The sequence below is a fragment of the Petaurus breviceps genome, unplaced genomic scaffold (assembly GCF_028583685.1).
Source record: "Petaurus breviceps papuanus isolate PSGF00001 unplaced genomic scaffold, PetGlider_PUasm1.0 140, whole genome shotgun sequence".
Lineage (NCBI taxonomy): Eukaryota > Metazoa > Chordata > Mammalia > Diprotodontia > Petauridae > Petaurus > Petaurus breviceps.
The window spans coordinates 35588124-35605769 of NW_027185698.1; the positions used below are offsets into that span (position 1 = coordinate 35588124).

Below are 17646 nucleotides of genomic sequence, written 5' to 3' on the forward strand. Positions count from 1 at the left end.
CTATAATGATATTACCTCCTACAACCTCAAAATTCCAGACTACAAAAATACAGTTCAGTTATATAGAGTTTGGTCAAAAGGGAAAAGAATGTATAATTCAGCAATATACAAGCATTGGGCCATCAGAAGTATAAATAAAAGAATTCTAGGCTTCATCCAGCCTAGAGCAGCTTCTGACTCTTACTAAATTGGCCTAAAGCTTATCTCATTTATCCCAACTAGCTTCTTTGTCCCATTGGTCTCCTCTAAGGCTCTGGCACATCATCTGCCTCCTTCTCCTCAAAAAGATAAATAATAACAATAGTTAACATTCATTTAGCACTTTAAAATATGCCAAGCATTTTACACATGTTATCTCTTTTTATCCAGCAACTCTAAGACATAGCTACTATAATTATCCCCATTTTGCAGATAGGGAAACTGAAAAAGGGAGACATGACTTGTCAAGTGTCACTCATGTTAGCAACTGAGGCAGGCTCTTAGTTCAAGTGTCCTAACTCCAAGTCAGCCACTCCTTCCCAGCAACAGCTAGCTGCCTCTTTCTCCGCTGAACAAATTCCACATAATTTTGGGATTTGCTTCCACACCCAGGGCCACTGGAAAGAATTAATTTGTTCATTCTGCCATCACAGACTATTCTTTGCCTGTCGGGAAGGTTTTTTTCACTGTTTGATAACTTGTGGTGCTTTAATCACAAAGATTTTATTAAGTGTTTTCTATGTGCCGAGCACTGTACTTAATGCTGGGGACAGAAGGAAAGAGAGACAGACATCCTCTCAAGGAGCTCACATTCTAGTAAAGGGAAAAAATACACCTGACAGGTTTCAGAGTTAGGGTGCATAGAAAGGCCCAGGAAGCCCAAGGATTTGGTGGCAGATTGAGGAGGAGACCATAAGTAGGTCAGATGGCAATGCCTGGGGATCTGGAGGGTTGAAATGTAGAACAAACAGCCGATAAGGCCCAGAGGAATCTGGACCTGGAGGGACCCTGGAAAGATAATCATTTTTCACAAATGCTCCATTCAGTCAAAAGCTTTGCTTGGCTTTCTAGAAAGCTTTGGAAGTACCAGCAAAATCCAGTACAGTTGATTGGACTGAATCATTTAAATATCTGAAAGTGTTTCACTAGGGTTTTTAGAGGCAGAATGGAAGGAAATGACTCTTATGCTTCCCATCTCAAACTTTGGTTGCCTGCCCCCCCCAACACATACACACACACCCCTGAAAATTTCATTTTCTTCCTTCCTAGGTTGTGAAATATCCACTTCATGCCATCATGGAAATCAAAGAGTATCTGATCGACATGGCTTCTAAAGCAGGCATGCACTGGCTCTCCACCATCATCCCAACCCATCACATCAATGCCCTCATCTTTTTCTTCATCATCAGCAACCTGACAATCGACTTTTTTGCATTTTTCATCCCATTAGTCATCTTCTACCTGTCTTTCATTTCCATGGTCATCTGCACTTTGAAGGTTTTTCAAGATAGCAAGGCCTGGGAAAACTTTCGGACCCTCACTGACTTGCTGCTGCGCTTCGAGCCCAATTTGGATGTCGAGCAAGCCGAGGTTAACTTTGGCTGGAACCACTTAGAGCCCTATGTCCACTTCCTGTTGTCTGTGTTCTTTGTCATTTTCTCTTTCCCCATAGCCAGCAAAGAGTGGATCCCTTGCTCAGAGCTGGCTGTCGTCTCCATTTTCTTCACCGTGACGAGTTACATGAGTTTGAGTACTTCGGCCGAGCCTTACACCAGAAGAGCGTTGGTGGTTGAAGTCACTGCTGGCCTGCTCTCCGTAATGAGGACTCTGCCTGTCGATTGGCACTACCTGAAATTCCTTGGTCAGACGTTTTTTACTGTGCCCATAGGCCACTTTATCATACTGAATGTGAGTGTCCCGTGTTTCCTATTTATGTATCTCTTTTACCTCTTCTTTAGGATGGCACAGCTGAGGAATTTCAAAGGCACTTATTGCTATTTGGTCCCTTACTTGGTGTGTTTCATGTGGTGTGAGCTCTCTGTTGTCATTCTGCTGGAGTCCTCTGGTCTTGGTCTTATCCGAGCATCAATTGGCTATTTTCTCTTCCTCTTTGCCCTCCCAATTCTGGTAGTTGGCATTGTTTTGATGTGCATCGTCCAGTTTTCTAGATGGTTTGTCTCCTTGGAGCTCACCAAAATCATGGTCACCATGGTGCTGTGCAGCATACCTCTGCTCTTACGCTGGTGGACAAAAGCCAACTTCTCTGTAGTTGAGATGGTGAAGTCTTTAACCAAGAGCTCCATTGTCAAGCTCATCCTCGTATGGATCACAGCCATTGTGCTTTTCTGCTGGTTCTATGTCTACCGATCCGAAGGGATGAAAGTCTACAACTCCACTTTGACCTGGCAACAGTATGGCTTCCTGTGTGGCCCCCGGGCCTGGAAGGAAACCAACATGGCACGCACACAGATTTTGTGCAGCCACCTGGAAGGACACAGGGTCACGTGGACAGGGCGGTTCAAATATGTCAGGGTTACTGATATTGATAACAGTGCCGAGTCTGCAATAAACATGCTCCCATTCTTCATTGGAGACTGGATGAGGTGCTTATATGGTGAGCCCTACCCCAACTGCCTCCCTGGAAACATTAGCACCGCAGAAGAAGAGCTCTGTCGGCTCAAGTACCTTGCCAAACATGAGTGCCACATTAAAAAGTTTGATAGGTACAAATTTGAAATAACGGTGGGCATGCCCTACAGCAACATTGGGAACAAGACCATTGAGGAAGATGACATTACCAAAGATATCGTACTGAGGGCTAGCAGCGAGTTCAAAAACATACTGCTCAATCTGAGACAGGGCAGCCTTATTGAGTTTAGCACGATTCTAGAAGGCCGGCTTGGCAGCAAGTGGCCAGTCTTTGAATTGAAGGCAATCAGCTGTCTCAACTGCATGGCCCAACTTGCCCCCGCGAAGCGGCACGTGAAGATCGAACACGACTGGAGAAGCACTGTCCATGGGGCCATTAAGTTTGTTTTTGATTTTTTCTTCTCTCCCTTCTTATCAGCTGCTTGATGGGGCCCCAGCCTATCCAATGGGCAGTGCCATTCAGTGTATCTAGATTACACTGTTCCCATTACCCTAAGCTTGACTTCTTCACCAGGCTGGCTGTAACATTACATTTAGAAGTGTGTGTTAATTGAACGTGTTGATTCTGTGCCGCTGGCATTTACCTAGCCCCTTGTCCTAATGAACTTCGTGAAAAAAAAAAAATTTAACTTTTTCTGTTTACGAATGCAGACTATCATTGGAAATTGCATGCACACAGGCTTATCTAAAGCCCAAAGTTTGCTGTGGTCACTGAAATTTAAAAATGCTTGATATTAAAAGCACTTCATAGGTGACAACCCCCCTCCCCCCATTATATGCCTTTGGATTTATTGTTGTTGTTATTATTTAAACATAATGAGCAGAAGGTATCTGGTATGTAAGGAAAGTTATATTAATTTGTATTTATTCAGTTGTCAACACTAGCTTTAACTGTTTTCTGAGTGTGGTGACATACAAAACTAACTGAGCTCGAGTGGGTTTTGAACTGATCTCTGGATTTGTTTCACAGGCCAGAGTTTTCAGACGCAATGGGACACAACTTTGATTGAGAGCATATTCCATGCCAGATTTCAGTGTACATACAGTGTATTGCCTTAAATGGTTTCAGAATCCTGTATAAAATGACTCCTGTGTGTGGTCCATATTGATTTGTGAAATACACCTCAGCGCTGGGCGCTCTGCCCCAAGTATTCACAAAAGTTTGGTGATCTTTAATGCTGTACAGCAGAAAAATCAGGGGCCAGAAGAGGCTGAAATAAAACATTTGTGGTCATATCTTTGGTTGGTGTGATTGGAAAACTTTCTCGCGGCAAACAAGCACAAAATAGAAGCCAAGTTCTCCATAAATTAGGACATTGATTTTAAATATGTTTTATCCATAAACCTTTTTTGTTCTTGGAAAAATGAGCACCAAGTTTAAAGATGCCCAGAATTAGTGAATCAGCAATCATTCCTTAAGCATTTTTCTGCGTACTAAGGATACAAAGAAAGAGGAAAAACAGCCACAGCCCTCCAGGAGCGTACATCCCAATAGAGAAAGCAACATATACATATACAGGCTCAGACAAGAGGCGCTCAGATTGTGTACGAAGTTATTTTAAAGGGGAGATTATCCTTGTAGCTTGGAGGACCAGGAAGTAGCTTCTGCAGAAGGTAGCCCTTGAGCTGAGAAGCAGGAAATATAAAGATGGCTGTGAGTAGAGAGGATGCCCCTTCCACCTTCTTCAGTTATAGACTGGGATGAGAGGTCACACATGAGGAACAGCAGTATAGTGTGCAGAGGAAGTGTTGTACAAGACGAGAAAACTGGAAAGGGACCGGATTGTAAAGACCTATATTTATATATATGATCCTAGAGGTGATAATAGAGAAGCCCACTGGGATGTGAGTAATAGGGTGACGTTCTCATTTAACATATTTTGGGAATATGACCATAGTGGCCTGAAAGAAGTGTGTCATAAGTATACGCTGGGTATATATTCAAGTTCAGTTTAATAAACATTTATTAAGCACCTACTAGATGCAAGCACTATGCTAGGCACTGAGGCTGAAATAAAACATCTGAGGAACTTGAATCTCTCCCACTACAACACTTAGATATGAGTATAAACAAAAGAAGTTCAAAAGGGCAAATCAGAAAAAGCCTTGTATAGGAGGTGGCACCAGAGATGTGTTTTAAAGGGAGCTAGGGACTCTGAGGCAGAAATGAGAAACTGCATTCCAGACATGGGGGACTACTTTCGCAATGCCAGGAAGGCATGTATTGGGAACTGGTGTTTAGGATAGTCTAAGGGCAGAATAATATGAAATAATAGCAGAAGGTTAAGTAGGAAGTATCATGGATTCTGTATGTATATGTACGTATCTGTGTACACACATACATATATGTATATATATATGTATACATATACTCTGCACCAATAAAGACTGTAACCCCTTCTTGTCTCAGTAAAGGGTCACTGTAGCTAAAATTCACCACCACATGGCCAGCATCCTACTCATTAACCTCACAGTACTCATCCTGTTAGACAGCTAGGTTGGTACAGTGCCAAGCCTGGCGTCAGAAAGACCTGAGTTTGAATTTGACCTCAGACACTTACCAGCTGTGTGAACTTAGGCAAGTCACTTAACCCTGTTTGCCTCAGTTTCCTCATCTGTAAAATAAGCTAGTGAAGAAAATGGCCAACCACTCCAGTATCTTTGCCAAGAAAACCCCAAATGGGTTCACAAAGAGTCAGACATAATTGAACAACAGCAAACACAGCCTGGTTCTCAAATGAGAGCCACACCTCTCTTTCCTAGGTCCACATTCAAAGTTTTTTTCAGCTTAATTAACCTACCTGTGCTTGCATTCTGATCACATAACCTTTAAAAGCCTAGAATCACTTCCAGGCCACAAAGACATCAAGGATATACATGTACACTGTGGTTTGCATGCAGATTGTATATACCGATTCCTTTTTTTTAGACCCCTCATGGTATCTAAATACTGTATCTTTAATTCCATATATTAGAAAACATGTGTGCTTCATCATATTATCTACAAGGAGAAAGGGATCTTAGTAACTAGTCCAAAGTCCTCATATTACCATAATACCACTATTATTCAGGAAATTAGTGATTCCCTACAGGATCAAATATAAAATCTATTTGGCTTTTAAAGCCCTACACATCCACTTCTTTCCAGTCTCCTTACTTTTCCCCACCTATTCTAAGATCCAAAGACACTGGCCTCTTTCCCAATCCTTACACAATATTTCAGCAGTTTCACTGGCTGTCCCTGTGCCCAGAATGCCCTCCCTCTTCATTAGTCAAGCCCCAGCTAAAATTCTAGCTTCTGCAAAAAGTCTCTCCTTGACCTTCCTTTCCTCTGTTGATTATCTCCAATTAATCCTGTACATCTCTTGTTTTTATGTAGTTGCCTGCATGTTGTTTCTCCTCATTAGAATGGGAGCTCATTAAACAGCAGGGACTATAGTAAATGCTTAAATGCATTAACTGACTTGAGGTCACAAGAATCTAAGTGACTTGTCCAGTCACATAGAACCAAAATTTGAGCCTGTGTCCTTAAACTCCCAAATCTTAATCTAATAAGCTTGGCTTAGCCAAGATGAGAAAATGAGACAATTGCCCTGTGTCTCAGAGCATTTACATAGGTGTTCTCAAGGGGACGTGGGTCACCTTGGCTCCCTATTCATAATGGCATTTATAAATTCTGGAATGTGATTAATTTTCTCTCTCTCTCCCTTAGTGGCAAACCAGCCAACCAATGTGTCCCTGTTTCCTCTGCATTTTGCAATAGAGAATTTTCAGCTGATGAAATCAAGTCTAACCCAAATGAAAGTCTCCCCACTTAACCTTTGAATTGTGTCCACAGTTCACTCTACAGCATCTCATGTTGTCACTGACTTTTCTGTTTTATCCACAGGCCAGCCTTCTGTCGTCCCCCACCTGGGACTTAGCTCTTTTTTTTTTTCCTGTTGCAACCCAAATTGAGGCCCAGTTATTACAAATGTTGCGTCTCCAAGTGCTATCTAACCCTTCCATTTCTAAAGAGTGTTTAGCATAAAAGAAACGGCTACTTTGCTGGATATTGAGGGACTTTTTCAGACACATAGAATAGAAAGTTCTATGGATGTGAGTGGCCCATACCATCTTTTATTCATTCAGTTATGAGTAGATGTTGGAATGTGAGTTTTGAAAACTGTTTTGCTTAATCCACTTGTTGACTCTTGACCTAGCCTTCAAAGTGATAAGATTGTAGAAAGCCCTAGAAAGGATCTAGGATCATTTCAATCAGGAGTTCATAATGTAGGGACCCTTGCTTGGGCAGGGATCCATGAACTTGGATGGGAAAATGCATCTTTATTTTCACTAATCTTCAACTGAAATTTAGCATTTCTTTCAATTGTCCATGGCACACAGAAAGGCAAAAAATCAAGCATCCAGACTCTCTTTGTTTCCCCACTTCTATTTTATTGAGGAGAAACATTGAGACTCAGATTGATTAATAAGTGCTTTGACCCAAGCCACATGGGTAGAAACAGAATTTGGAATCCAAGCCCACGCCTTCTTATTCCAATCTCAGTATTTACCCCATTAACTAGTTGGAGAAAATTGCTTCCATTTTCTGAGCCTCGGTTTTCTCATATGTAAATTGGGGGTGACAATACTTGTTTGCCTACTTCACTGGGTAAGCCTTAAAGAGTTATGGAGCCAGCTGTGACCTGTCGTGTTGGATTATCCAACACAGATGATGCTGGCCTTAGAATCTTGGGTTGTCAGACAATGATGAAACTCAGAATTTTAGCACTAGAAGGGACCTTGGGAGATCTTTCTTCATTGAACCTCTTTCAAGTCCTAGCTCATGCTTTGCACATTTCTGGAGTACTTCCCTCACAACTAGAGTGTAAGGCAGGTAGTTCATTCCATCCATTTTACAGGGGAATAAACAGAGGGTTCAGGTTAACTGACTTGCCCTCATTCAGGGGCTACCCGGTAGTGGAAGAGGAACTCAGAACACAGGCTTCTTGGCTTCAGACTGAGTGTTTTCCCATTCCATCTTTGGCTTCATGGAATAGAGGTGTTGATAAGAATCCTAAAGGCTAATATCTTAGGGGGATAAAAAAAACCCCCACAGATTCCCCCCCCCAAATTCCATCATTTTATCTCTCACATACTCTACCCATGGCCAACGTCCTGTCCCTTCCCCCCACCCCGTACACACACACACACAGACACACACACACACACCTTCCCATGCTACACATGAGCTTTGCTGGTGTGGCAATTTGGCTCATTTATCACATTCTCCTGCACAAGGATGCTGCCTTTCCCCTGAATTCTTTCTCTCTTCAGCTCACAGCCCAATTTTCTCTGCTAAAGGGGAAATTTGACACTTCTCTGCCTGTGTTAATCCCTGCTCCAAAAGAGACCCCTCTTTACAGGAAAATCCTTTCACGACTATCACATATTAAAGGGCGATGGAAGGTCTGTTTTAAGTAAGCAGGCTCCACTCATTGAATGGGTAAGGTATGAGCCTTGTTCAATAACTGTGCCTACCTGATCCTGTCACCAGGGTGAATGTCTTAGAAGTCACCCATCAATGATCAATCAATAAGCATTTATTAAGTGCCTCCCATATGCCAGACACAATGTGGTGCCAGATTCTCCTCTGCCAGGCCTCCTGAACAGAGCTTCCCAGGCTCCACTTAACACCCCCTCTCCCAGTCTTGAGAAGTTCACTCCCTTATTCAACACCCATTACATTGCTACTTCTAAGCGTATGATGTCCTTTCCTATATTAAACTGCTTTCCTGTAACTTCTGTCCACACAAGACTGTGGCATAGTGTAGAAAAGACTGGCCCTGGAGTCAGGAAGACCCAGATTCAGGTCCCGCATCTGGTGCTAACAACATAGGCATTGATATTTCACAACCTATCTGCTCCCAGCCAATGAAGACTATAAGTAACAGATCCGTTGGCTTTGAAGGGAGTTTCTTGAAAAGATCAAATCACAAGTCCCAGACAAATGGGGAGGGGGTGGGGGCAGTCTTCTGCCCAGTTCCCCAGAGGGAGAGGCCAGAATTAATATTTGTTGAATTAATGGGAGCCAGGCAGAATAAATCATCTCTTTTCCACATGGAAACCCTCAGATAACTATCATGTTCCTCTCAAATATGTAGTGCTCTAGGCTAAGAACTTCAATGATTTTATTATTTAAAGGATGATGTGGTTTCCTTATCCAAGCATGTGTCAGAGAAAGAGCATCAATTGGGAGTCAGACTGCCTGAGGGGCTTGAGTTCAGGGGCCCCCATTCCTACACTATGTGACCTTCCACTTATCACCTTTAGAGTCTTTGTCTATAAAATGAGGTGGGGGGGGGTAGAGGGTGGAAGGAAGGGTCTAGAATGTTCTATCCAGCCCTAGTATCATTCTCTGATCCTATGATTGCATCAAACACCAGCTTGGCCTGGAGAACTTTAGAAGAAAAGACATGGGCACAGGAGGGGGAAGATCTCTGTGGACATGGCTTTAATTCCCAATTTGTTTCAGTTGTTTTTCCAATCCTGTCTGACTCTTCATGACCTTATTTGGGGTTTTCTTGGCACAGATACTGGAGTGGTTTGCCATTTCCTTCCCCAGCTCACTTTACAGACGAGGAACTGAAGCAAACAAGGTTAAATGACTTACCTAGGGTCACACAGCTAGTAAGTGTCTGAGGCTGGATTTGAACACAAGAACATGAACTTTCCTGATTCTATGCCCAACACTCTATCCACTGTGCCACCTAGCTGCCCACACACAATTTGTACCTGAGGCCTAGTGATTTCAGAAAGGTTCAGAAGAAATCCAGAAACTGCAAAAGGTCCTCACTTTAGGATTTTGACATTAAAACTTTAATTAACTTTAACATTAAAACACTCACATTTCCCTAACACCTTAAAGTTTACAAAAAAACTTATATCACTATTCTATGAGATAAAGAGGGCCTGGGTTTTTTGTTTTATTGGACCTGTATTTCCACATGTCAGGAGCTTCCAGGAAGGAAGTCCCCCATCAATGCAGACTAGCATCTTCTCTGTGATTTATGGTCTTTTAAAAAAGATAATTTTGGGGGTGGATAGGTGGTGCAGTGAATAGAGCACCAGCCCTGGAGTCAGGAGGACCTGAGTTCAAATCCGGCCTCACACTTAACACAAAAACTAGCCATATGACCTTGGGCAAGTCACATAATCCCAACTGCCCTCCAAAAAAAAAGTGAAAAAATAATTTTTTACCTTCCCTCAATTACAAATTTCAACATTCATTTTTTAAAAACATGAGAGAGAGAGAGAGAGAGAGAGAGAGAGAGAGAGAGAGAGAGAGAGAGAGAGAGAAGAGATCCTAAGAACTTTGAGGATACTCATAGTTAGGGGGTGATGCATGGATGATTCAGACCAGGTGACTGAGAAGGAGTGATCTGACAGGCAGGAGGAGAACCATAGAAGAATAATGTGAAAAACTCATAGAGTTGAGAATTTCCTAGAGGCAAAGGACGGTTGACAGTACCACATGCTGCAGAGACATCAGAGGATGTAGACTTGTGCATGACCCCATTCTTGCCTGCCCCTTCCCCCACTGAATCTATGCCCTTCCCCAGTCAGCTCACCTGCACAGAGGTGGGCGGGCTTCCAGGTCAGGGAGACTTGGGGCCAGTGGGAATTTCAAGGTGTGTGCCGACCACTGTTTTTGGCCTCTGCAAGTTTCTGCTCACCTAATACCTAACTATTGGCGGTGTGGCCTCCCTTTAAAAGCTGAAGTTTTACTTGAGATCATTTCTGTACGACCTGGGATGGTGGAGAGTTACCTCATCAGCCCGCCATGTGGTCTGATCAGCCACATGGCATATAACAAAGGGTCCAATTCTAAATTGTTACTTGGATCTTGCTCTCATTTTCTGGGTAGGACAGACTGAGCAAAGGCCAATGGAATTTGACATCCTTCTCTTGACTGTCCCCCTCCAACCACTTTCTTAGCCTCAAAAAATAACTGATTACTTTTAATTACCTAGAATAGACAAAGATCGGGTGAGCTTGCTCCCTTTGGGCCTCAGGAGCTTTTTATCATATTTTTAGGAGAGCAGAATTATGACCCTCTGCTCCATCAGGTGGCACTCAAAGCAAAGCCTGCACTTGGTCTCTTTCACAGACATGCACAGAGATACCCAACTCTTCGTATAATGTTGACAGAGGCCAGTTCCGGATTTCTAGGCATTCAACAGCAGTTAAATTAGTGAAAATAGAGAGCCCTGGTAACCTTTCCCACTGGGGCCCAGGAAATCTGTTTAGTCCTGTCAGTCCAGTGTGTCTGAAAACTGACTCTGCTGAAGTGAGAATGATTGAAACGGAGCTCCCAATTTGGGTCACTGTCAGAAAGGTGCTTTATCTGTTCAGGTCTGAACAAAGGCCCTGAGTTTAAAGGGGAGGAAGGAAGGCAATGGTGGCTACCAGAGCTTTAGAAAAGTGCTCAAGTTTAGAGTGGTAGGACTTCTAAGGAAGGTCCTTAGAAAAAAAGGGTATATGCAGCTGGAAAAGCCCTTAAACACAGAATGACTCCCCTGGAAGAGACCTCAGAACATAGAATACGTGAGCTGGAAAGGACCTTAAAATACAACATGTCTGAGCTAGAAAAGACCTTAGAACATGGAACATGAGTGAGAAGGAACCTTAGAACATAGAATGTCTGATCTAAAACAGACTGAAACAGAGAATATCTGAACTGGAAAAGACCTTAGAACCTATATTATCTACTGGAAGGGAACTTAAAACATAGCCTGAGCAAGAGGGTCTTGGAACATAGAATGTCTGAGCTAGGAGAGACTTTAGAACACAGAATGTCACAGGTGGGTGACCCTTCGGAACAGACTGTGCTCAATTCAATCCTTTTTAAGAGCACACGCTGTGTTCAAGGGCCCTATATTATGAGCAATTGGAAGTACGGAAACAAGCAAGCTGTAACTCCTACCCTCAGTGGAACTTTTAGACTAATAGAGATGTACTTTTTACAAGATTTTACAAGAAATGTACTTTTTACAAGATGTGTGTTTTCTTTGGTGTAGAGAACTCCCAGTGAAGAAACTCCTAACAATCCACACTTTATCAATTAGAGTTTATAGTCTATGAGAATTGCCTAGAGGATTGAAAGATTAAGTGCCTTTCCGGTTGTCCTGCTATGTGTCAGAGAGCAGACTTGAACCTAGGGCCTCCTGGCAGCATTCTGTCTTCTAGTCTGGAGCAAGGTAGCCTGTATGTCCCTTTCCAAGAAGTTTCACTTAAAAAGGGTCATTCGTTGAGCCCTATTCTGTTGGTCACACCCTAAGAGGCTATCTATCTTGCCAATTCCTAGTAAAGTTCTGTTCTGAGCCACTGTAAAGGCTTTAGAAAAGGGTCTAAGACTCAACCCAGAGGCTATTATTGGAGAATTCAGGTCTTTATCACCTCTCACTTGGACTATCAGCAGCCTTCTAAATTCCCTATTAGCATTTCATTGATTCTAGAATAAAATCTTTATCTCATTGTTTTTAATTTTTCTGTTTGTATATTTTATAATAATTAACTTAGATATACACACAATTTATAAATAAGTAAATTATCTATGGGAGGTTTTGTTCCAGCATCTTTTACCAATCAAAGTAGTTTGGAAACTAATGATCTATAAATGAGATTAGTACCCTATTGGAAGTGTCAATGGGGTAAGTTGTCAATGTAAGTAGCAGTTTTTATGTATAAAGGTTTTAATCATGGCTATGCCACTAACTTATTGTTTAAACTTTAAAACACTAGACAAATCCAAGTTATTATTACTATAATTTTCTTTTTAAAGTTGATTTTATTGGTTCTTCATTAGCAGTCATTTGTTTTTTTTTCCCCCTACTTCCTCTCCTCCCTTCCCTTGGAATAAAAGAAGAAAAAAAAAGAAAAATGAAACCCTTGTAATAATACACAGGTTGAGAAATAAATTCCCATTTTGCCCATGTCCAAAAATGTGTCTTATTCTATATCAAGTCCATCAATTTTCTGTCAGGTGTTGGGTAACATGCTTTATCACTGGTCCTCTGGAGTCATGGTTGGAAGATAATGGAATATTATCGTGCCATATGATTACTACAATTTCGCTCTGAACTAAGTTCCAGCCAACCTGGATGATGGCTGTCTCATTCCTGGATTCCATTCTGCCTTCTCCTGGCTTGCTGTTAGTGATCTGATCTATCCTTTCTAGTCTCAAAATTATTCTCCAAGGCAGGGAAAACACAAGCAAAATAAATCTATTCCTTCTATCTTCTCTCTCTAATCTAGTCATCCTTTGTTCTTGACAAGGACCAAGGACATCATGAGGGCACAACTTTTCAAAAGGAAAATCTTAGAATGTAAAAGATAAAATCTCCAAAGTAGAATACCGCTAGATACAATTTATATATAGCCCTTTATGATTTGCAAAGCACTCTTCCTTTTTTTTTTTGGCAAAGCACTCTTTACCTGTATTGTCTCATGTATTCTTCACAACAGCTGTAAGAGAGATGTACTATTATTATTCCCATTTTACAGACAATGAAACTGAAACCCAGAGAGGTTATACTACCGTGTTTCCCCGATAATAAGACCTATCCCGAAGCCCTCCCCTTACTGTGTAAGATTCCTCTAAAATAAGCCCTCCCCAAAAAATAAGCCCTGTTGAGATTGCTACTGTAGTGAAGGTGATCCCCTGCGCTACACGCTACATTACGGTACCCTCTGTATGCATCGTCCCCCCCTGTGAAACGCACGCCGCGCTCCGAGCTGCATCCAATCAGAGCTGCAGCAGTGAGCGTGTCATCCTGTTCTTCCCCAGTGATTTGCTTATTGAATAAAGGTACATTTTTTTGTTCACATTTACCTGTTTATTAAAATTGCTGTCAATGTTCATTAAAATAAGCCCTCCCCTGAAAATAAGCCCTCTGGTGTTTTTCTGTCCAAAAAAAATTAATAAGACAGTGTCTTATTATCGGGGAAACACGGTACTAGTCTAGGGTCACATAGCTAGCTATTATTAGAGGAAGAATTGAAGTCCATTGCTCCATTCACAATTCCATGATGCCTTTCTAGAAGGGCATCTAGAGTTCATCTCATTCAACCTCATCATTTTATGGATGGGCAAACAGGCCTGAGAGAAGGGAGGTGACTTCCCTGAAATGACAGTGTTGGCCAGCAGCAAAGCTGAACTCCAGCCCAGCCCTTCTGTCTTTGAGGCCAGCATTCTCTCCACCCTAGTGCATTTCTTGGCAGCTTGGGCCAAACCTTGTCATTCAGATGACATTGAGGTTAAGAAAATTGCTTGGTGAAGATGCTTTCCATCCTAGGAAAGTACTGCCATTGTTAGACACGAATCACTGAAGCTTGGCATTCTCCCCCCAGGTTCAAAGAGCTTCTGTGGTTGCTAGGATACAGTCCTGGAAATCTTCCAGAGATTTGTTAACCTGCATGAAAGTATAACTTCCAAACCTATAGAAGGTGCAATTAAAACAAAGATTCAGTGTTCTTTCTCCTTTTCTTTTCCAGGGGTGCTTGAGAGAAGTAATTGAGGAAGTACACAGGTGTTCCCACTACATCAAAGTAATTCCATCTTGTTTTCCGTTCACTAATAGACCATTTGCTTTTGATTTAAATATTTAGCCAAAAGGACCATTGTCTTCCCAATTATCAACAAATCTTCTTCAAAGCTTCCTTGAAACAGAGAATTGGTTAACCACCCAATTTGTTTTCTGCTCATGGAAGATGTCCTAACATTCCTTCTTGATGGAATCATCCCAGGGAGGGAGACCATTCTACAAAGTCCATTTGTTTTGTCCATTTATTTCTTGTCCCTTTGGGCCATGTTGAAGGCATTTGGATCTAGAATCCGAAAATCTGGGTTCAAATTCCAACATAATTTTAAATGAGTCATTTCGACTTTCTGGGTCTTATTTTCTTTCCTCTGTAAAACAAAGGAGCTAGATTTATGGTCTTTAAGCCTTTTCTAACACAAAAGTCTATCTTTGGCATCCAACTCTAAGCAAATTGGCTCCTGGGGTTGGGGGTAGGGGTGTTGTCTGGGTAGAATTTGAGAAAGAGGAAGGTGGGGAAATGAAGACCTCTTCTGATTCCTGCCATAGTTTTGCCCCCAAAACTAATTGCTCATTCTCTCTTCTTCCCTTTCTTTCCTCCGCCATCTTTAATCGTCATCTTCCCTCCCAAACATCTTTAACCTCCTCCTCTCCACTAGCTGGTGATGAACAGTTTGTTTCTCTGTGAATTGTGGGAGAGTGATTCCTATTTGATAACTAATGGGAAAGTGTTATCACTTTTGTTAGAATCTTCCTGTTTCTCTCCTGGGAGGGGATCAGTGACTCAGAAAGTTAGTGATTAAAAGGAATGTGTAGGTCGAATGCCAAACTCCCTACCCTCTTAGAAAATGGAAGGTTTCCTTTTTAGTTTATTTCTGGAAAAAACAAATGACCTCTGTTTCAAGATAGATGGATTTTAGGGGCAGCTAGGTGGCGTAGTGAATAAGAGCGCCAGTCCAGAGTCGGGAGGACCTGGGATCGGTTCTGGCCTCAGATACTTAACACCCACACAAAATAACTGGCTGTGTAACCTTAGGCAAATTACTTAACCCCAATTGCTTTAAAAAAAAAAGATAGATTTCAAAACTGGGGTGGCATGGGACGTATTTGCAAAAATAAAAAAAGCCTTCTAGACTTTGAAAAAAATACTAAGGATGGAACTGGAAAATAGAAATTTATAGGGAGCTATTAGAAGGGAGATGAAGGTGGGAATGAGGGACTAATTAAGCTAGGATACGTTTAGCAAGTGATAAGAGAAGGATGCCTTCTGCCATACTAAGATAGAACTGGAAAATCTCATCTCTGCCAAGCGTATGACCTTGGGCAATTAATTTTACCTCTGTGGGTCTCAGTTGCCTCATTTGTAAAATGAGAAAACTGAACCAGATGGCCTCTAAGGTCTCCAGTTCTAAATCATAGGATTTAGATTTTCTCATCTGCAAGATGAAAGAATTATACTACCTGATTTTACAGGTAAGAAAATTTAGAGGTTAAACAATTGTGCCTAAATAGTCAAACAGTAAATAGGTGACAGGATTTGAACCCAGCTCCTCTGACCCTAGCCCCAGCACCCTTCCTCTGTACCACAATCACACTTCTATGAAATCTATGAAAACTCTATCATACAGCTGCTCAGTTCCATCTGGGTAAATTTCTTTCATGCACTTTAAAATGATGTATTATAAATAATATTAAACATCAGTAACACTAAACTTGCTTGACAACTATTTACATTTGAATAAATGAATTTCAATATCCGAAATGCCTATAACAACTTGTCAGTATCTCTAAGTCTCCTTTGAATTATGCATTCCCCTTCGCTGTTCCTTTTGCAAGGTTGTCTTGGTCCTACACACACTTCTAATTATCTGTAATCACATGTTGATATTTCTGAAATTACTCTTTTCCTTGTAAATACTTCTTTGGTATTTCAAAAATGCCATGATTTAGCAATAATATTACTTAGACTTCAAAAATGCTAACTATAGTCAGGCCATCCTAGGTTCTTTGTTATGATTTCTTCCCCTCTACCTCCAAATACAGCTAGTTCTGCTATCAACACAAAGGTATGCCTTCCCAAAAGGCACTTTGCTATGCAAAATCACACAATAATAAAAACCACAAGGTTTATTGGAAAAATTGGGGTAGGAAGGAGTATAACACTCAAAAACTTTTTCAGTGACACACACAAAGAAAGTAATTTAATTTTAAGAGGTAGCACAGTTTTGTACATGTCAAATGGTTAAGAAATGTATAATTATCACAATAAATAGTGGCAGGGTCCGAGGCTGTTTAGTCTGTGCCCTTTTTCCCCCAGACTGGGCTGGCAAAGTCTCAAGTAAGGTGGACATGCCTCCCACAGCTCCTACTGCTAAGAAATATTCTCCTGGCTTACTGGCATTGTACCTTGACAAAGACCTGAAGTTTGCTTATGGAAGGGGGCATCAGAAAAGTCACGGCTTGCAGGGTATTAGAAAGTGGTGCTGTTTTTTTGCATAAGAAGTCAGGTATGAGACAATTTGACATTTGAGTTCTGCTAAAAAATGTTCCCTAATGAATCAGTCATGTTGGAACAAATTTGTGCTTTTGAAACAAACATTATAACAGAAGTGACTATGGATTCAAGTCACCACATCCTTAAAAACTCTTCATTCAGCCCTGTTCTATCCAAGACAAAGCTTTAGTCCTTTGACTACTTGACTTTTCCAAAGGCAGCATGGTGGAGTAGAAAGAATTGGTGGTTTTGGGAGACTGAGGACCTGACCCTTTCTAACTATCATGGCTAATATTATATAGCACTTTAAGGTTTTCAAAGTGCTCTGCAAATATTATCCATTTAATTCTTACAATTGTGAGGGAACTGAGACAGAGGTTAAGTGTCTTGCCCAGGGTCATACAGCTGGTCTTCCTGACTTCAGGTTCATAGTATCATCCACTGTGGCACCTAATTTCCTCTGGCTAATGGAGGAATTCAGCTTTCATATAACAAGCAGGAACATTGAGAGGTATAGTGAATAGAGCCAAGATGGGCTGACTTTGGCAAGTCCCTTAACGGTTTAATGTCCAGACAACTTTCTAAGACTATAAACTGCAGAGAAGTAGCCTATATGTTTCAATGCGGGAGGGGGGAAGAGGACAGCAGGGGAGGGAGCAGAGAGGGAACAGAGTATCAGCTAACAAATAGAGAGAAATCATCAGGTCAAAACTCTTCTGGTCTTTTGTAACACACTCAGAGGAGCCAGACTCATTTCTTTGCACCTTGGGAGTTAGCTTTCCTGAGTTCGTCCCACCTCTCCTATCATATCAAGTGGACACAGTCTTGTCTTTTTTGTTGGGGGTGGTCTGAGAGAGCATCAGACAGGTGGCATTCTCCTCAGGGTGTTACAAATCCTAGGCCTGGGAAACTTGGAGGATTTGTCCACTTCCACTGAGGGCT

At 41.6% G+C, this 17646-nt stretch overlaps 1 protein-coding gene across 3 annotated transcripts in view; it reads left to right on the plus strand.

Annotated features, from left to right (window-relative positions):
* The window catches only part of WFS1 (wolframin ER transmembrane glycoprotein), a 125390-nt gene extending 121528 nt beyond the window's left edge, over positions 1-3862 (plus strand). For all 3 annotated transcript variants that reach the window (XM_069070079.1, XM_069070070.1, XM_069070074.1), the window contains one exon: positions 1249-3862. In XM_069070079.1, coding sequence (XP_068926180.1) covers positions 1249-3054 — 1806 coding nt within the window. In that variant the 3' untranslated portion in view covers positions 3055-3862. The remainder of the gene's footprint in view (positions 1-1248) is intronic.
* The last annotated feature ends 13784 nt before the right edge of the window (positions 3863-17646 follow it).